The following is a 21,210-nucleotide window of genomic DNA, read 5'->3' as shown; positions in this document are numbered from 1 at the left end:
GTTATTGCTAGGCACTTGACATGGAACAGAAGGACCTCTGCCAGGTGCAGTCATGCACCTAACTAGGAATCTTGGGGCACAAAGCCAATTAACATATTAGAAACTGTTTCCCTTCCTTTCTCGTGTCTTTTCCTTCATGAACACTCCAGTATCTTGTCTGAGTGTAGGGGATAAAGGGAAATGGAATTTTCATTCTTATCCATGTTTTTTTTTTTGCCTCTTGCTGTAATCTCAGTTGCACAAGCCTTGGGTATCATCAATCTGGTCTCTTGGTGCATTCCCAGTCACTGGTGGCTGTTCTTCCAGCCCTGGAACAATGAAAATCACATTGTCACGAGTAGGCTTCAATGAAGTTACTGTGAAAAGCCCCTAGTCGCCACTTTCCGGCGTCTGTTCGGGGAGGCTGGTACGGGAATTGAACCGTGCTGCTGGTCTGCTTTTAAAAGCCAGTGATTTAGCCCAGTGAGCTAAGCCAGCCCCTCGGGTGGGGTTGGGAACAAGCTCCCAACCTCGGGTGCTTGGCTAATTCCTGGAACAAGGTGGCATGGAAGCAGTGGTTAGCACTGTTGCTTCACAGCTCCAGGGTCCCAGGTTTGATTCCTGGTTTGGGTCGTCTGTGGGTTTTCTCCAGTGTTCTGGTTTCCTCCCAAGTCCTAAAAGATGTGCTGTTGGGTGAAATTGGACAGTCTGAATTCTCCCTCAGTGGACCCAAATGGGTGCTGGAGTGGAGAGATTTTCAGGGTTAATGTGAGCCTACTTGTGACAAAATTGAAGGGACTATGGCAGAGTATGTTTGGGCTGAATGGCCTACCTTTGTTAAATGCTGCTACAGAGCACCTTTGATCTATTGCATCCAACATTATATAGATGGATCAATTTTAGCTCTAGTTTCAAACATAGATGGCCAAGGCCCTGTTGAAGCCAGTTAAAATTGTAGCACTCCTTCAGTAGTTGCTGGCCTGTTTGCTAATTTGAGGTGTTTGAAATCTTTATCTTTTGACTTGGGGCTAACTTTATCATTTTTCCACAGGTCGGATTGACATGTCTTGATTGACTCTGTGCAGACCGTATTTGAGGGCGAAGGAACTTTGTGATTGAGTACCGATGGCAACCATGTCTGAACCTGTTGAAGTCAACAGTCCCAGTCCTAGCCAATCAGAGACTTCACCTACAAAGTCATCAAAGAAGGACAAAAAGCGAGGTAAGAAATGGAGGGGAGGTGGTGTCACTAGCACGGGGAGCATTTGGTCTTCAGCTCCACGTTGGTCTCCTTTTTTACCCTCTGCTCCTGTATGCCATCGTTTAAATTGTTCACTGCCATTATTACCCCACCCTTGCAGCAGATCGCCGTTTGCTGCGCAGTTATTGATTTGCCTGTATCTGTCCTGAATCGTTGTCTGGATTTCCTAGTCCAGCTTGCACAAGCCCGTCCATACATCAGTGATGGGGAAACTAAAGAGAATTAATTTCCACTGGGAAAGGTGTGGGTTATCAAGGGTAGTCAGCATGGCTTTTTCAGAGGGAGGTCATGCCGAACAGAATTTTTTTGATAGTATGTGGATTGTGCAGTTTAGCCAAACCTTTGAGAAGGTCCCACATGGGTTGAAGCATATGGAATAATTTTTATTGCACGAGTGGGTACAAAGGATATCCATCTGGGAGCTATAAGGGACTGAGGATGCTAGGGCATGGTTGGCTGAGGGGGAATATGATTGAATTGAGGGCAAATAGGAAGCAGTTCTTGCCTCCCTCTGAAGGGTTAATCACAAGGGGGGCATATTTTGGTGAGGGGCAGGGGGGTGAAATTTTTTCACTTGTGGGTGGTGAGGATCTGTAAAATAGTGGAGGCTGGAAATCACTTGGATGAGCAAGATTGGGGGTAGGTTATTGTCTGGGCAAACTTGATGGGCCAAAGGGCCTTTCTGCACTGAACGCCCAGGCCCTGTCCATCTGTCATTCCTCCACTCTACCCTTGTGGGCCCAGCTGTTTAAATGCTTCCTGCATTCCCATGTAACCTCGCTGAACTTCCCTCTCCTCCCAGTGTATCTGGACCTTGGACTGTAGCGGTTCAAGGCAGCTCACCACCAGAGTCACTCTTAGATGGCCAAGGTGGCTCACCACCAGAGTCACTCTTAGATGGCCTAACATTGTCTTGACCATTATGAAGGAGTGGGGGTTGATGGTTAATTTACCACCTGTTTATAAACGCGGGCTTTCCCTCTGAGGTATTTCCCAACACTTTGTTTTGGTGCATCCAATTGCAATTGATGCCCCCATAGCAAATTTCTTAGCCTGCCCACCCAAAAGTGGGAGGGGGGGGGGGCTTCCCACACCTTTCCTGTCTGAGAAGCACAGGAACTAATAGGACCCATCAGGCTGATGCCTAATGCTGCTGTGTAATTCAGATGAGTCGAGTTCACAAGGAAATGGGCAATGCAGAAATTTGTCTTGTAGGTGATGGTGCAGATGTTCTAGTAAACGGTGGATGATGGCATGGGTTTCAGGACAGCAATCTGCTTGCTAGCTGTGGTCTCGTCATCGAATTTTACAGTGCAGAAAGAGGCCACTCTGCCCAGAGTCTCTGCTGGCCCCTGAAAAGTGCCCAGGCCTCCACCCCATCCCTGTAACCCCACCTAGCCTTGGACCCTGTGGGGCAATGTAGCATGACCCATCCACTTAACTTGGGTTGGATTTGTTTATTATCACATGTGCTGAGATACAGTTTTCTGAAAGCAGCTCAAACTGATCATTTGTACATGAAAAAGAGAAAAATACACCAGGGGCAACAAGAAGGTCCACCCTGTAAATACATATACACACCAGCATTGGGTGAAGCCAGGTGAAACGTAGAGTGTAGTATTAATCACATCCTTGGGCCAGCAGCTCAGTTACAGTAACACTTCCCTGCTTTTGGACTCCAGCCCGCTTGTGAAATGAGGGTAAACATTTAATTAGCCTTCCTGATTACAGCTTGTTCTGTGCACTTCCCCCAAGTCCCCGTGCTGTGGCTTTTCTCCAGTAAGTAATCTGTTCTCTCATTCGCCCTTTCCAAAATTAACATTTTTCCACTTGTGCCTTTTTTTTTTCTACAACTCCCTGCAGATTGCGGAACGTTTGCACCATCCGACCTGAAGGGAGGTTGCAGGGTTCTCTGTCTTTATGAAACGCAGATGGCCTTTGTACTGCAATCCTGGGGGTGGGGGAGAATTATCCTGAGTTCGTAAAACTGCTTGTTCAAGGGTCACGGGCATTGCTTCAGCCACAAGTCTGGTCAATTTCTAAAATGTAATTTTAACAGAACTTGGAAGAGGTTTTCTGAGTATTTACTTGGTCCCTGACCACTGATATTTTAGACTTGAATCCTATCCGAAACAGTCCTATTTCATTGTGATACTCTTCTGTACACAGTGTTGCTTCTGTTTCTGGGACTGGGGGTGCATGAGGCTGAATACTACGTAGAACTAGAGGCACGAATTAAAAATAAATACTGAGATTTGAGGGTCAATGTTGGAATGCTTCTTCCTGACCAGGTGGTGGCAGCAGAGATTTGAATATTTGCCACGGTGGAATTGTGCAGATGGTTTGGTTCAGAATCTCCATTGGCTTAAAGGGAGATGAGATCAATTGGACATGCCCCTTTTGGTTGGGGGATGTGATTGGCCTCCTCCACTCACGACTTCTGCATCAGCCTGGGGCTCCTCTGACTTTGGGGGAAGAGCCTTTGGTTTCTTAGCCCATCTTCCACCCCCCTCCCCTGGGATTAATGAGACTATAACCTTTATTCTGGGGTGTAGGATCCGCCTGACACCAGAAAAGGTGTCTCATTCCTACAAGATCAAGGAAATTGCTTTTCCAAGTGGGTTAATTTTTCAAATTTGAATCAAATGAAACTAAATGGGCTGTATCTGTGAGGTGATCATGGCCACCCAATGGATGATGGGAGAACTGCCATTATTTCTCTCCCAGCATAGTTCTATCTGCAGTTGTTTGTTTTTTTTTGTACAATAACCTTGGGTCAACTTCTCAGTGTGGTGGTGGGGTTTGGCACCTTATCATAAATGTAAGATCTGCAAGGGTTAATGAATATCTAGAGTAACCACTAGAGGGAGCTACAGTAGTGTGTATATAAGGCATTGATGCTAAGCCTGGGGGGAGAGAAGTACAGAGTAAGAGCAAATCTAAGTCAGTATCAAGATTAGTCATGGATGAGTAGTTTCTGTTAATAATTAACTGCTGTCAAATCATAATCACAATGTCACAAGTAGGCTTCAATGAAGTTACTGTGAAAAGTCCCTAGTCACCACATTCTGGCACCTGTTTGGGGAGGCTGGTATGGAATTGAACCCATGTTGCTGGCATTGTTCTGCATTACAAGCTGGCTATTTAGCCCAGTAATTAGTTTTAGAACATAGTGCAGAGTGAGACCATTCGGCCCATCAAGTCTGCACTGGCACACTTAAGCCCTCACTTCCACCCTATCCCCAATAACCTCCTAACGGTTTTGGACACTAAGGACAATTTATCACAGCCAATCCACCTAACCTGCACATTTTTGGACTGTGGGAGGAAACCACAGCACCCAGAGGAAACCCATGCAGACACGGAGAACGTGCAGACTCCATTCTGGCCCTTGGAAAGAGCACCCTACCTATCTCCTCTTTCTCTTCCCGCCCCCCCCCCCCCCCCCCCCCCAAAAAAACCTCCATCCTATCCCTGTACCCTTATCCAGCCTTTTCTTTCTGGACACTAAGAGCAATTTAGCATTGCCAACCCACCTAACCTGCATATCTTTGGTCTGTGCTGCCAATTATGGAACTAGATGGCGCACTCCATCCTGACCATAACATTGGTTACTTGGCCACCACCATGGGGTTGGACATTAAGAGCAAGCACTTGCCCATCTTGAATTTCCCCAAAAGATGTCACCACCTTGAACTGCTTGGACTAGGATCCAGGAGAGGTAATCTTTCCTATGTACCTGCTGCTCTTGTCCCTCTTTGGTGTTGGTGAGGTCATTGGGGTTGGAAGAGTTGCTGCCCCTGTCCTAGGGGTTGCAGGGATTGGGCATGTGCAGGGTGTCCTCTTGACAGGTCAGTACAGACTTAATGGAATGGGCCAAATAGCCTCCTGTGCTACAGGAATTGTGTCCACCTTGGTGAGAGGAGTGAGATCGAGCTGGTTGCTTTGATGTTGGAGCTGCCCTCATCCAGAAAGGAGTATTCCATCACATTCCTGACTGGTGCAGATGGTGGACAGGCTTTGGAGTCTTATCTTTTAATCTTCAGATATTTACAATTTTTTGATTTTAAGGACCAGCTTTACTGTGGTCCCCCCCCCCACCGGCCAAGCTGGGATTGAATTGCTTTGGTTGTTTGTTTTTAGGATCAGAAAAAACTGAAGAGTCTTTATTGGCAAGATTTAAAGGTGATGGAGTTCGCTACAAAGCCAAGATCATTGGCATTGATGATGTGGCTGAAGCCAGAGGAGATAAAATGTGTCAGGATTCAATGATGAAACTGAAGGTAATGTTTTCACATTCCTGTTGATGGGTATAATTGCTCAGCATCCAGAAGATGGTGACTGTTCAAACCATCGAGGGGAAATTGCAATGGCTAATCAATCCTGGGCTCCTTTTGACTTCTAGCTCGAAGGTTAATTCTAGTATAAACATCCCAAACTTGATTAAATCACTCCATTAGTACAGGAACCCTCCCCCCCCCCCCCCCCCCCCCCCCCCCCCCCCCCCCCCCCCCCCCCCCCCCCGTGTCCAAATTGCTTCGGTGATATGGCCAGAAGATATTGTGGTGAGCATGAAAGATTTGGGCTAATTCGTGGGGTTTTGATGGTGGACAGTGTGTGGGGAAGGAGGAGAGGTGGGCTGCCAATAAAGATGGGACTGAATTAAACCTGTTCGTTCCCACTCCTGCACCCATCCCACTCCTGCACCCATAGTTCTGGTCACGTTCCAACAGCATCCACCTTGGTGCAGCTTTCTCAAGGGCTCGCCATTACAATCACTTTCCTCCAGAACATGTAGCCAGTTGTGACAAGATATTATGAATTCCTTGTTAAGATCTCCCTTGAGTACAGAGGGTCTAGGGCAGCATGTCTGATTGTATATCTGATCTGTGGATTGCTCTTGTAACCTCCCTGTAGGGCATAGCAATAGCTGCTCGAGCACAAGGACAACATAAGCAGAGAATTTGGGTCACCATCTCCCTCTCTGGAATCAAGATAATTGATGAGAAGACTGGAGTAAGTACCTTGCTAGAGCCATGTGTTCCTGAATCTTTCAGATTTAACCTTTTTCTTAGAGTTGGCTGGTATGGGAACATGGGTTGAGTCACCAGCTACTTTGCCCAAGTTGAGGTGAGAGCTGTCGGCCACACTTATCACTAAAACTTCTTTGTCAATTGCGGTTTTTCAATCTCTGCTATACAGCTGAATTAGTGGGATAAAGAATTTAGTGCCATGGAGTTCCTTGTATTTCCAAATGGGTGGCTCTGTCAATAAATACCTGTACCTCAATCAGCACTATTGAACCATGAGTGAGTTGAAGCTATTGGTTTGTTTGCCAACCTCTTGTACCACATCTGTTCTTCATTGAAACCTTGTTTACATTTCAGGTGATTGAATATGAGCATACAGTCAACAGAATCTCCTTCATTGCTAGAGATGTCACAGATAACCGTGCATTTGGTTATGTCTGTGGTTCAGAAGGCCAACATCAGTTCTTTGCCATCAAGACTGCCCAGCAGGTAATAGGCCTGTAGTTTAATAGCAGCTGTGCACCATGTTGATGTAATGTGTTATGAGAGAGGTGTATTCAGAACCCCAAAATGTCTCATGGAGTTCAACCAACCCCCACCTTTAATGGATTGTTGCTTTTGAAGCACACGGCTTGTTCCCCAGGTGTAGTATTGCAATTATGGACATGTGGTTTTTAAAACAAAACTGTTTATTCCAGGAACTCAAATTAACCTTTTTTAAATAAACATTGGATCTCTTAACACCCCTTACTTCAAAGATAACCCTGAAAATAATACAGCACTACCCATCCTGCAAACTGTTCCTTGACACATCCAAAAGACTTCCACCTTCACACAAAAACAACAGGCTAAAGTTAATATATATTTTCTGTTGGATGGCAGAGATATATCGGCTTGGTTGACTCCGTTCCAGCACCTTGCTTTTTCCTCATGCAGCTCACAGCCACAAACACAGTCACGCACCCAAGCTGCTGTCTCAAACCGAAACTAAACCCAGAACTAACCTCAATGGCCGAACTCTGCTCCACCCACTCTCTGACATCACTATTTTCTTAAAGGTACATTGCTCAAACATCCATTTCTTAAAGGTACTCTCATGACAAGTGTCCAGTCTTCACTAATGGATTTTGTTTATTGTCACATGTACCACAGTACCGGGTACAGTGAAAAGTGTTTCTGTGCAAACATCTCAACAGATCATTAGTAAGGAAATAAAAGAATACGTAATAGGGCTACACAAGAATACACAATATAATGTAAATACATGGACACTGGCATCAGGTGAATCATACAGGGGTTTATTATGAGGCCTCCATTTGTTTTGGTGAGCTTGAGCTTCCAGTACTTGACTGTAGAACAGAGGCCACACCCAGAATATTGTGTAATTTTGGTCTCCTCTGAGGAAGGATGTTCTTGCCATGGAGGGAGTGCAGCAAACGTTTACCAAACTGATTCCTGGGATGGTGGGACTGAATTTGGTTAGGAATATATTCTTTGGAATTTGGAGGGATCTCATGGGAACTGGGAGGGTCATCCTTCTGCAAATGAGGGGGGTAAACCTTTTTTGGGATTGGGGGGGGGGGAGAAAAATTCACCCAGAGATTGAATTTGTGGAATATGCTACCTTGGTAGTTTAAACCAAAACATTGTGCTCTTTCAGAAGGCATTGGATGGTCTTGAGGCTAAAAGGAGTTGGGGCAGAATCGGGGTATTAATCTTGATGATCATAATGAATGGCCTCTTCCTGTTTCTAGTTTCTGTTCACCTTTTGTTTGTCAAAATAAATGGAGCATTTAATTTGTTTGTCATTTTTCAGGCCGAGGCACTAGTTGTGGACCTGAAGGATCTTTTTCAATTGATATACAATTTGAAGAAAAAGGAAGATGCTGAGAATCAGACAAAAGTAAGGAAACCTCAGAGGCACAGTTGCTTCACAACTTCAGGGTCCCAGGTTCAATTCCCAGCTTGGGTTACTGTCTCTGGAGTCTGCACCTTCTCCCCATATCTGGGGGTTTGCTCTGGTTTCCTCCCACTGTCCAAAGATGTGCAGGTTAGGTGGATTGGCCACGCTAAATTGCCCTTGGGTTAGGTGGGGTTACGGGGATATGGTGGAGCTGTGGGCTTGAGTGCTCTTTCCAAGGGCCGGAGCAGACCCTATGGGCTGAATGACCTCCTTCTGCCTCCTATGTATGTGACTAGGCTGTCCTGAATATTCAAGTATGAGAAGAAAGTGTGAAATGGTAGTGGCTGAGGTGTCTAAAGAGGTTGCTAAGTAACCTGTTGGGCAATTAATCCTGACTGATCCACTGGATCATCTATTTGAAATAGAGGGGGCATAACATGTTGCCAATCAATCTTGCACATATTCAGAATTGTGAATAATAAAAGTCCCACTCCTGCAAGTTCTTGGTCTTTCAGAATCCAATTTGTCTCTCAAACCTCTTGGTTTTGGTCTGGGGAGGTTTCTGGTCTGAGGGAAAATTGAAGGTGATGGGGTTAATGAAGTTGTGACTTGGGCCAATTCAGCTTTTTGATCTTGTGCAGCCATTCAATTGGTCTTTGCCTCCCTTGCAAATGCCTCCCTTGCAAAAACCTAAGTGCTCCTCAAACTAACTAGATCGTCCTGTTTCCCTGCCAGGAAAATTGAAGCATTCTGGTGTACAAATGTGACTTGTTAACTAGGTTTTAATACAGTCCATCCGCACTAACTGAACTCTTTCTGCCTTTCACAGGGTGATGGTGAACCCACAGAGGTGAGATCACTGCACTTATCTGGTTGGTTAAATTTTGGATACAAATTTCTGCAAAGAGTTGAAGAAGATTTTGGCTTCTAGAGGGAATGGGAATAGTCTTAATCATCTCCCATCTAACTCCCCCTTGTCCCTATAGCGGAGAAATTCTGTGGAAAGTTGTACCTAATATTTGTTAATTCCACCTAATATTTGTTTCTTTTACTACTCAGAATGGTAGTCCATTGCTGAATTTTGATGATCAGGTATCTCGAGTTAAAAATGTAAGTGAACATTTTGGGATGGTTGGCACTCTGCGAAATGCTTGGGTGGATTCACATTGCAGTTGATGTTGGTCGATTTGGTTAGACTATAGCAAATGTACCAGGATGGTAAGGAGAGCTAGATGGGCTATTCTGACAGCTGTCTAACAGCTAGGTAACATGTTCTCTGAATTATGGGGAGGGTTGAATTATGGGGAGGGGTGGAAGAAGATGGACAAGGAGAGTGACACCTCTGACAATGTAGTTCTCCTAGAGGGATTCTGAATTTGTGTATAGTCTCCAAGATTCCTGTAGGGTAGTGATTTATGGGTAATGTGGTGGGCCTTGGTAGGGATTATGGGTAATGTGGTGGGCCTTTCATTGGCTGGGTGCTGCCAATTCCTAGCCTGTACCTGAAACCAGCTTTATCTTTCTGATTGTGTTCCTAAACAGGGTATTGACCAGATGCAGCTGTTTGGAGACATGTCTACACCACCTGATATCCATAGCCCACGGGTAAGCATGGGAACCTGGTGGATTGATTGGTCTGGCAGAAATCTTCTATAGTGACACCTAGTTTTGAGAATGATCACTGACCATTGTCAATTGATGACACTGGACAGGTCTATTTGATGCCAGTGAATTTGGGACTCGACCAAACCTAAATGGAAAATATTGACTGTGGAAATGGGAATTTTAGTAGAACTTTTCCAAAGGAAAATATACCAGCAGTCAAATTCCTCAAGCTGGACACTTGCACAGTCCACTGTATTGTAGGATCACATCAGTCAAAGTTGAGACCTGAACATGGACTCTGGACCCCATGTGTTTCATAGCATCAAGGATGGCACAGTGGTTAGCCCAATTGCTTCACAGCTCCAGGTTCGATTCCCGGCTTGGGTCACTGTCTGTGGAGTCTGCATGTTCTCCCCGTGTCTGCGTGGGTTTCCTCCGGGTGCTCCGGTTTCCTCCCACAGTCCAAAGATGTGCAGGTTAGGTGGATTGGCCATGATGAATTGCCCTTGGTGTCCAAAATTGCCCTTAGTGTTGGGTGGGGTTACTGGGTTATGGGGATAGGGTGGAGGTGTGAGCTTGGGTAGGGTGCTCTTTCCAAGAGCCAGTGCGGACACGATGGGCCGAATGGCCTCCTTCTGCACTGTTTAATTAAAAACAATTTTTAAAAAAATTTATGAAGCCCCCTAATTACCCCCCCACCCATGTTTGGGGAGGAAGTACTGAGGCTGCCTCGGACCCAGAGTAGTGTGTTTGATAGTACTGCCACTGTCCCAACTATCTCTGTTCCTAAATAACTAGGCTGGCTCTGAAGTAGATGGGAAGAACCAACTAGATTGGGTGGAAAAGTTTTGATCTCTTCCTTGCCACCCTGCCTGCTGCAGATGCATCTGATTCAGAACATCCCTGCAGAGTTCCGAGGGGGTGAACTGAGGGTCCTTCACCCAAACTGCTCATCAATCGCCTTCCCCCACCATGATGTTGTGGTTACTATCTTTTTTTCAATGATCAAAACCATTTTCAGGTGATATACAGACCACATGTGTACAGAATGTGGTAAGTAACATTCAGGCCATCTCCAATGAGAATCTATGCCCCTTGACATCAATTGGCATTATCACCTAAATCCTTCACCCATGAAAATCCTGGGGGTTATCATTGACCAGAAACTGCCATGAGTAACTCTACCATCAGGGCTGTGAGGGAATAGTCGCCACTTGCCTGGATAAGTGCAGTTCCAGCAAAATGAGAAGGTTGACCAACCAGGGCAAAGTGGGCTGCTTGTTTGACACCCTTTCCAATCCCTCCACCACTGAATTGTGCCAAATAGGGTGGCACAGCAGCACTGTGGTTAACACTGTTGCTTTACAGCTCCAGGGTCCCAGATTTGATTCCCAGCTTGGGTCGTTCTGTGCGTCTGCACATCTCCCTGTGTCAGTGTGGGTTTCCTCTGGTTTCCTTGCAAGTCCCAATGACTTGCTGTTGAGTGAATTGGACATTTTGGTGTACCTGAGCAGGCACTGCTGTGGTTACTGGGGATTTTCACAGTAACTTTGCGCCTACTGATTATTATTAAATGCACTACTAAAACCGTGACCTTTACCATTTATAGAAGGACAAATGCAGGGAACTCTGACCTACAAGCTCTACTCTATCCTTGTATCACCATCCCTTCTGTCGCTTGGTAAATATCCTGGAGCTCCCTCAACTGCACCTGGTGCATCTACCCAGCTGGTTCAAGAAGTGGTCTCTCCACCTTGGGGGATGGGCAATAAAAAGGCTGGCCTAGCCAGTGACAGCCACGTCCCATTCATAAAATTGGCCGCCACGTGTGCTTCCTGTTTTTTGGCTCCTCCAGCTGGTCTGTACTTATTGCTCTTCCACATGCAGCAAGCAATGGTCCTACCACGCTTGGTCCTTGAAACTGGGAAGTGGCCTAGTCTGATGAGGAAAATGCTGAGCCAAATTTGTTGCTGGCATTGGGTTGAATTATAATTGGCATCCATTGCTAATGTTTTGAAAATGCTAAGTTTTAAAGATGCCAAGATTTTGTACCCAAGGTAAACTTGGTGTGGTTGATCAGCCAGATCAGTAATTAGGCACGGGCTGGGGTCCTGTCTTGTTCTTTAGGTGAATATTGCTAGTTGACCTCCAACTAACCAATTACACATCTGTAACAACATGTAATTGTTGAAATGTATCCGCAGCCCCAGGTTATTCTGTTCAAAGTAGTTGAAGCCCATGTTCATGGCCAAGCTGACCTTTGTTTCAAATTAAAAGTATTCCAGATCAATGCACTACAGAAGCAACTCTAGTTCTGAGGGATTGGTTACACCCTGGGCAGGACTGGGTGTTAGTGTGGAATGTAGTCCAAGCTCATTTTGGGAAGGAGAGCAAAAGGGCAACAAAGGGTCTTGGGGGGGGGGGGGGGGGGGGGGGAGGAGGAGGAGGAGGAGCGAGAGAGAAGGGGAAGAAAGAGAAGACTTGTGCAGTGGGTAATCGGAAGGCTATAGCCCTGCTGCTACTGTTCAAGGTGAGGCCACATCTGGAGGACTGATCTATGGTGGCAAAGGTTCACTAAGAGGATGGGTGGTGGGGGTATCTAGAGTACATGTTGGGGTCTACTCATTGGAACTTCGAAGAGTGAGAGGTAATCTCAACACGTGTAGAATTCTTCAGGGATGCTTCCCTCTCGTGGGATAGTCTCTGACCAAGAGTAGAGCAGCTACAGTCTGCACTAGACAGGACTCGGCCGATCTCTTCCCACAGCTGTTTGTAGCCATGGGGGTTTAAAGTCAATGTATGATTTCCATTCATTGCAAAAATAGAAGACTTTGAGGAGCAAAGTCTGATTTCTGTTGAGGGGGAATAGTTAAAAGCCTAAACTACCACGCCACGAGTTGCACAATTCCAGTTGTAGATGTACCTAACTGGTCACATTCAGTCACTACCTTGAAAGGGTTTTGTCCCACCCAGAATCCAAGTAGTCTAGAATTGAGGGGGGACTTTGATCTTGAACAGGTAAGTACTCGAGGCAATTGGAATTGCTTGCAGGACATTACCTGGAACCATCTCCTCTGCCTTTCCCCCTCCACTTCTGATTCAGTGTTGTGCCCAACATAAGGGGGTCGACAGCCCCTCAAGCAGTTTAACGATTCCAATCCTCTAACCCCCCCCCCCCCTCCCATTCCCTGTCCAACAATCTAATTGCAGCCTTTGAAAGCACTTGGTAGCAAATGCAAGGGTTGTTCCAAGATTCACAACCTGTGGAATTCTAGATCCATTTTAAAGTGGTCTGACTCCAAAATTACGTCACTCTCTAATCCAGAAGAATTCAAATGGCTGAGGATAAATTAGTTTCTGGACCTAAAAGCCTCTGCTTAATGTTGCCCGTTTAGGAATTCATTGTGGCTATTTACATTGTGCTACTGTTGATTTTTGCATCCTGACATTGATTCTTTGATTAAATCTTGACGCTTTCTTTTTTTTTCTATCGATGATTAGGCAAATAATGGCGATTACTTGCTGGATCTCTCCTCTCCTGAAATGGACCCCTTGAACACCTGTGCAAAACGCAAACCATTTCACGAAGAGACCAATGCTTCCTCCCTCAATTTCTTTCCTGAACCTGATCCCAATCCTTTCCAGAATGATCCTTTTTCTGAACTTGACCAATCAGCACCTTCTCAATCAGTTGATTCTGTAAAACCTTCCAATCAGAAAGATGGAGCTCAGTCGGCCAATGGTACCCAGAGTGGAGATCACCTTGACCAACTTTCTATTCAGGTTGTCGCCAGCTCAAAGGTTGACTCTACTCCCTGGTCATTGAATGGATTACTAGGCCAGGAGACAACTGATTTGGTTGGCCAATCAGCACCTGACCCTTTTGCTGAAATCACTGGTGTTGCACCACCAGCACCTAATGGGTTAAAACTAGACGTTCAAAGTGCTGCCAACAAGCAAATGGATTCTCTCCTGATGCAGACCCTTGACTCTGTTTTATTGTCCCCTCCACCACAAAGCACAAAAGGCGGACGAGGCAGGCGCAACGTTCAGGTGAAGAAAAATCATCTAAATGTCTAAACGTTTTAAATTACTAACCTTTTAACTCCTTCGAACCCTGCCTCGGAAGTCTAGAACATGGGAGGGAATTAAATTATAGCAAATGTAATCTAGCTAAAACGCCCCCATATCTGCAAGGGTCTTGCCCCCCTCCAACAACCCAAAGATGTGCTGAGTAGGTGGATTGGCCGCACTAACTTGCCCCTTAATTGGGGGAAAAAATTACAAAATAGTTGAGCAATATGCAATTAATGTTTGGCTTTGATTAACTCTAACTTTCCCCAATATTGTTGCATTTCCTGGTTTTGGTGAGGGTTTGGGGCAGATCTATTCCAAGTCTGTTAAAGGAAACACTGAATTTGGGTCCCCTGCTTCCAATACAAACATGAAGGTGAATCTGACTACTTGGAAGGAAAGGGTCTAAATCCAGACACCACCGGTGTCACCTTCCTTTAATATTTGGGGTTTGTGCATGATTCCAGGTAGTTTGAACTTCAATGTAATTTGTTCCTATGTTCCCTTAGTTGGCAAGTGATAACTTTGGATCCAGTCCACTTGTTTCAGCAACAACTCTGCCTCCAGCCCAAGCTGCTCATGGGTATTCTCTTGATCTATTCAATGCACCAACATCTACACGGGTCAGCCCAGGTAAGACTCTGTAATGAATTTCGTTCCTGCAATATTCTTATGCATTTTCTAGTGTGGGTGCTGCTTTTATAGATATTTCTGGACATCTTTTGGCCTTACTACAGTATATGCCTTCTCGAGTAGCTATTGCCCCTCCACCACCTGCAATTGTACTTCTGCATCCTTCATGCAGGATGCATGCTTGTTAGCTGCAGTAGAAGGTCTGACTGCTGTCCATGAGCTAGATTCTTGCTCATGACTTTGTTCCTTTGGCAGCAAGTGAATATATTATCACATTTCCAATTGCATTGAAAGGATCTCTTGCATTGTTTTAACTCATCCCTGACGGGCCATGGTTGTACACTTGTCTAGTTTTTGGGCAGCCATGTCTGTCTCTGGGAGTGGGTGAAATTCCCCCTAAAATCAGAGTTTCTCTAATTTTTGACTTGTTTGGGTAGCAATCATTCTTTATTGAATTGAAGTACAAATTTTTATTTATCTTCCAGGTTTATCTGTGCCTTCCCAGGCTGCACAGTGGGGTCAACCTCCAGTACTCTCTCAACCTGGCTCCATGCCTCCAATGCTTGGCCCACAACCTCATGTCTTTGGTCAGCCTGCTGCCGTCTGGAGCCAACCAGCGCCATTTGGAGCCGCACCTGCACCTTCTGCTTGGGGGCAACCAACTTTGGCACCACCTAGCATCTGGGGTCAGCCAGTTCCTCAAGTCAACCCTTTTGGATCCAATCTATTTGCACCATCCCTTCCTATTGTTGGTCTGACCTCATTGTCCCCGCCTCCACCACCACCACCGCGACCTACACCTCTGGAGCCAGCCAAGCCACAAAGCAATGCCTTCACTGCCCTGGACCCACTGGGAGACAAAGAGAAGAAGAGTGTCAAGGAGATGTTTAAAGACTTCCAGATTGCCAAGCCCCAGCCATTCCTGCTCGCAAGGGTGAGCAATCTGCAGTCCCTGGGGCCTCAGGAGCTTTTGGCCAGTATTTCACTAGTAAAGTGGGTGTTGCTCAGGACACTGCTGATCATGATGACTTTGACATCAATCGAATCTCCTCTGTAGTGATGAATGGTAATCTTTTATTGAGGCTTATCTAGGGTGCACTGATTGCTTGCCCTGAGCTTTATGCACTTTAGTGGGGTCTTTAACTCCTCCTCCTCCCCCCCCCCCCCCCCAGCCATATTCTAGATTCACTAATGTTTCACTGACACCTTGTCATTACAGTAAGTAAATATGCACTTAACCAAATGTTGCTCTCTTCGTTGGGTCCCAGGAAATGGTGATAACTCTGCCCCTGGCCCACTTGCTACAGAATCTGAACAGTGTTGTTGAGCTGTTGAAAGGGGTAAACATGCGCTGTGGTGAGATTTCCTTGAATAGGAATGAGCAGCATCCAGGGACAGGTTGGGATAGATCACCAAGCAACTATGTTTGGGAGGAATTTGGGTTGTGGGAGGTTTCTACATTTGATCTTTAAATAGATGGGGAGTGAAGCTTTTCCAAATGGAATTGTGGGAAGAGGTTGGTGCAGGGGCCCAATGTCGTGCTCCACTTGACTTTTTGAGTATCTACAATTTGAGCCGACTCCAAATGTATCTTAACTTTTCTTTCCTGTAGATGCCCCAACACCAGCACCTCGACAGAGTGCAGGTGCATCAACACCAAATCCATTTGACACTATGGGCGATCCATTTATCGTTCCCCCAGTGCCAGTAAGTATAAACTGTTTTGTTGGCTTGTTGACAGTGTGATTAGTTGTAATGCTTCAGTACAGAGTTGACTTTCACCATGTCTCCACAGATTTTTTTTCTCTCGTGACCAACTCTTGTCAAATTTGAAACCACAATTAATGCTTTGGGGACCTGGGTTCAAATCCCACCACAGCAGATGGTGAAATTTGGGGGGGGGGGAAATACAAGATGACCTCTAGATCGGTTGACTCTTCATTTGAACTGTTATCAATGTGAATCTAGCTATGAACATGTCAGCAATGTCTCTGGGATCCAACTCTATACCAGAAGCCATTTTTTAGTTTTTGGGTGGTCTTTAGATAACTGTAAAATATTGTTTCTTTTTTAGGCTGTTCCTGCTCAACCACCATCATCGGATCCTTTTGGCGATCCCTTCGGCAACCCGTTTGTGTAACATTCTCTACATTGTAAGTATAGCTGCTCCGATTTGTAACACCAAAGATGGGCTGTTTTTTTTTAAACGGGGTGTGAACTTCACTCGCTCGATCAGTGTGAACATGGGTCATGAGTTAGAAATACCTGGGTCATGTTGCCATCCTAGTGATACTAACACCAGGTACCATAATAACTGGTCCAACTATTTACACCAGGTACCATAATAACTGGTCTAAGTAGCCACCTCTGAAATCAAACTGAAGTTCAGTTTATGTTCTGTAGCCACTGCCTGAAACTAATGGTTAGAAAGTTGGGTTTTCTGAACAGCAGGAATAAATTGGCCATTGAAATTTCATTATCTGGCATCCATTTGGGAAAGCCAATAACTGGTCCTAATTGGCAAATCTGAAACTTGTGCCCTCAAACAAGAGGATGTGGTTATGCACTAAATTCGCCACTCCATCTTGGAGTAGTTCAATGTCCCAAGTAAGATGAGACCTGTGCAAAAGTTCTTGACTGGAATATTGTTGAATGTTCCCACGACCTAATGTCTTTGGTCAGTCTGGAGCCAACTAGCACTGTTTAGAGCCACGCCTGCACCCTCTGCTTGGGGGCAACTGATCTTGGCACCACTCGGCATCTGGGGTCGGCCAGTTCCAAGGATGGGAGATGACTATTTTGCAGAATCTGGGGGTTTAATTCCTTCTGAGATGGTTAACCATTCTTTTTGTCTCCTCAGGCACCCCCAAATTTGATCATCTGGATTTGACCACCAAGACAGCAGGCAGCGTTGAAGGGTTGATGAGTGAACCCATCATGGGTATTGACTAAAATCGGCTCACTAGTGACTAGGATGATCTATGCAGCCAAGCAACCATCTTATTTCCGCTTTACAAGTCACCAAACCCTCTTTGCTTTTGAGACTCTAAGCCAATTCCAAGTGGCTGGACAATAAGGGGTTTTGTTTAATTCTGTTGCCAGACTTGCTGTTGTAATGGAATGACCTGGTATTTTGACCTCTCCTTTTGAACCCGCCCTCTGGCATTGTGAGCGATGGTCCTGATGGTGGTGGTGATACACTTCTGTGCCTTAATTGAACACAATTCACTGCCCAAGGGGTCCTGCATGTAACTGGGTAAAAAACATTAATTGTAAATGTTGGGAGGTAATCCTGATGGGATGAATGTGGTGGATGTTTAGTTTCTGCATTGCATTTTCTAGGATGACAGCACTTTTGAGCAATTGGAAATGTTTATTTTTTAGGGAGAGCCTATTGAAACCAAGAAATGCTATTTTGCACATTTTTATATTTTAAACCAGTCTACCTTAAGATTTGGCAAAATGAGGTAACAATGCCAAATGAACTCTTCCTAGACTAAAAAAAATGCTTGACTTTATCAATCCTTACTCCCATCACATGGGTTACGGCTTTTGGCACTTCCATCTCCTCTCTACCATAGATTTTACTTGTGGGAGCAATGTGGCTTTGCTACTTCCATACACGAGCACTTCACAATCAGCCACATAATCGTGGCCTGAGTGCACCTGAGTTTTTAAATGTCTTTTTGTATAGTTCACATCAGAACATGACACCAACACTTTTTTTGAATGCTTGGCTTTGCCAGCTCCTACAATGATTGTCTAATCCTGTCCTTCTGACCTTTGCTACACATCATCACCCTGGCCTAAACATTCACCCCAAAATGGGAGGTAGCACTGCAGACACTTGCATATCAAAAGTTAATTATTCTACCTCCATGATCATGGGCATCTCCCGTTCCAGTGCTTGTGGGCTTTTTTTTTTAAAAAAAAGGTGCAGATTTTCTGGGTGCTGATTTCCAGGATCACTAATTGTTTTGAGCAACCCCCACTTTATCCATAGTCACGAGTAAAACATCCTGGCAGCTGCTGCAGGCTTTTATCTCATCCTTGGTGTCCATCCAGATTCTTCTCGACTGGAAATGTAGAACGTTGGTTTATATATAACTGCTACAAATGTAACATGTACTGTTCTTTTATTAAACATATCAATGCATCATTACAAATTGTCATCATTCAATCCCAACTACCTGAACCGTACAGTCTCCATTGCACCTGAAAAATGAAAATCGCTTATTGTCACAAGCTTCAAATGAAGTTACTGTGAAAAGCCCCTAGTCGCCACATTCCAGCGCCTGTTTGGTGAGGCTGGGGGAAATGGGAATGCCCAAGGGGTGAAAATTGCCACCTGGGAATCTGCACTCTCAAAGGTTTAGATGTACCCTTAAGATGCAAATCTTTAATTTTGATCAAAGTTTATATGTTGGAAGCTGAAATTGAGTGCTCTGCATTTGAGAAATGGTTAACCCTTTAAAATCAAGAGGACAGAATTGGGGGAATAGGTTTTGAGATCTTGAAAATAAAGTCTAAAGGGCTGGACAAATGGGTGAGAGTATCTGAACTCTGCACTTGGCTCCTGTTGGGTAGGCACTGCACAACCATCCAGATTCTCCACTGCAAATGGGGAGGTCTAGGTGGGAACAAGAGGGGTGGTGGGAACAGAGGAGATTGCATCATAAATAAAACGCTCAACCGATACATCACTGCACCAGATGTTGTGAAATGATACAGCCTTCTGTATCTCATTGCTAGAACAGCAAGCCTTAAAACCAAATAGGTAGTCAAAAGATGAATACAAGAAATGATTGGGAATGAGGCAATGACCCAGCCATTCCACAAATTTGTCTAGGATAGTCTTAATCGCCTCACCTTTCCTAGGTCACCTAGTCCAGTAAATAACATCTTGTGGCCTATAATCCAACAACAGGCCCTTCAGCCCTCCCCAGCCTGCATTGACTGAGCTGCCAGTCTAACTGAGCACCTTCCACAATAGGGTCTGTGTTCTGGGGTCCATATCCCTCCATTCCCATCCTTGTCATGGTATTTGTCAATGCAACTCTTGAGTGTCCCTATCATAAAGCTGTTTCCTCCACCTCCAGCAGCAAGTTCCAGGCACCCACCACCTTCTATATACCCCCCCCCCCCCCCCCCCCCCCCCCCCCCACCACCACCACCATCCCTCCAGTCATTAGCAAATGGGGTTAAGGAAAATCCCAAGGCTCCTTTTTTACACATACATAGAGAGTAGCCAGAGAAAGGGTTGGCCCACTGAAGGATTGGCAAGGGAATCTGTGGAGCCAGAGGAAATGAGGTACTAAATGAATACACTGCATCAGTGTTCGCCAAAGAGAAGGAATTGGTGGATGTTGAGTCTGGAAAAGGGTGTGTAGATAGCCTGGGTCACATTCAGATCCAAAGACGAGGCATTGGATGTCTTAAAATATTAAGGTGGATAAGTCCCCAGGGCCGGGTGGGATCTACCCCAGAGTACTGAAGGAGGCTAGAGAGGAAATTGCTGAGGCCTTGACAGAAATCTTTGGATCCTCACTCTTCAGGTGATGTCCCAGAGGACTGGAGAATAGCCAATGTTCCTTTGTTTTAAGAAGGGTAGCAAGGATAATCCAGGGAACTACAGGCCAGTGAACCTTATGTCAGTGATTGTGAAATTATTGGAGAGGATTCTTTGAGACAGGATCTAATCTCATTTGGAAGCAAGTGGTCGTATTAGCGAGAGGCAGCACTGTTTTGTGAAGCGAAGGTAGTGTCTCGCTAGGAGGTCACAAAGAATATTGATGCAGGTAGGCCAGTGGATGTTGTCTATATGGACTTCAGTAAGGCCTTTGACAAGGTCCCTCATGGAAGACTGGTACAAAAGGTGAGGTCACAGGGGTCGGAGGTGAGCTGGCAAGGTGGATACAGAACTGGCTAGGTCACAGAAGGCAGAGTAGCAATGGAAGGGTGCTTTTCTAATTGGAGGGCTGGGACTAGTGGTGTTCCACAGGGATCAGTGCTGGGACCTTTGCTGTTCGCAGTATATATAAATGATTTTGGAGGGAAATGTAACTGGTCTGATTAGTAAGTTTGCAGATGACAAAGGTTGGACGAATTGTGGATAGCGATGAGGATTTGGATCGTTTGGAGACTTGGGCAGTGAGATGGCAGATGGAGTTTAATCTGGACAAATGAGGTAATGCATTTTGGAAAGTCTAATACAGGGAGAACAAAGAGAATTACAGCACAGGAACAGGCCCTTCGGCCCTCCCAGCCTGCACTGATCCAGATCGTTTATCTAAACCTGTCCCCTATTTTCCAAGGTCTACTTCCCTCTGTTCCCTGCCCGTTCATATCTGTCTAGATGCATCTTAAATGATGCTATTGTGCCCGCCTCTACCATCTCCGCTGGCAAAGCATTCCAGGCACCCACCACCCTCTGCGTAAAAACTTTCCACGCACATCTCCCTTAAACTTCCCCCTCTCACTTTGAAATCGTGACCCCTTGTAATTGACACCCCCTAATCTTGGAAAAAGCTTGTTGCTATCCACCCTGTCCACACCCTCATAATTTTGTATACCTCAATCAGGTCCCCCCTCAACCTCCGTCTTTCCAATGAAAATAATCCTAATCTACTCAACCTTTCTTCAGCTTTCTCCATACCAGGCAACATCCTGGTGAACCTCCTCTGCACCCTCTCTAAAGCATCCACATCCTTCTGGTAATGTGGTGA

At 45.4% G+C, this 21,210-nt stretch overlaps 1 protein-coding gene across 1 annotated transcript in view; it reads left to right on the top strand.

Annotated features, from left to right (window-relative positions):
* dab2 (DAB adaptor protein 2) overlaps positions 1-18,647 on the top strand; it is a 37,671-nt gene extending 19,024 nt beyond the window's left edge. Inside the window, 15 exon segments of the mRNA XM_038805961.1 lie at positions 1,031-1,201; positions 5,384-5,523; positions 6,158-6,256; positions 6,628-6,759; positions 8,087-8,173; positions 9,003-9,023; positions 9,233-9,283; positions 9,716-9,778; positions 13,280-13,831; positions 14,362-14,485; positions 14,971-15,393; positions 15,396-15,551; positions 16,098-16,192; positions 16,560-16,638; positions 17,346-18,647. Coding sequence (XP_038661889.1) covers positions 1,105-1,201; positions 5,384-5,523; positions 6,158-6,256; positions 6,628-6,759; positions 8,087-8,173; positions 9,003-9,023; positions 9,233-9,283; positions 9,716-9,778; positions 13,280-13,831; positions 14,362-14,485; positions 14,971-15,393; positions 15,396-15,551; positions 16,098-16,192; positions 16,560-16,625 — 2,106 coding nt within the window. The 5' untranslated portion in view covers positions 1,031-1,104 and the 3' untranslated portion in view covers positions 16,626-16,638; positions 17,346-18,647.
* The last annotated feature ends 2,563 nt before the right edge of the window (positions 18,648-21,210 follow it).

This window comes from Scyliorhinus canicula, chromosome 8, assembly GCF_902713615.1.
Source record: "Scyliorhinus canicula chromosome 8, sScyCan1.1, whole genome shotgun sequence".
NCBI lineage: Eukaryota > Metazoa > Chordata > Chondrichthyes > Carcharhiniformes > Scyliorhinidae > Scyliorhinus > Scyliorhinus canicula.
Note: the sequence above shows the minus strand (reverse complement) of the source record. Positions and strands in the feature narration are given on the sequence as shown.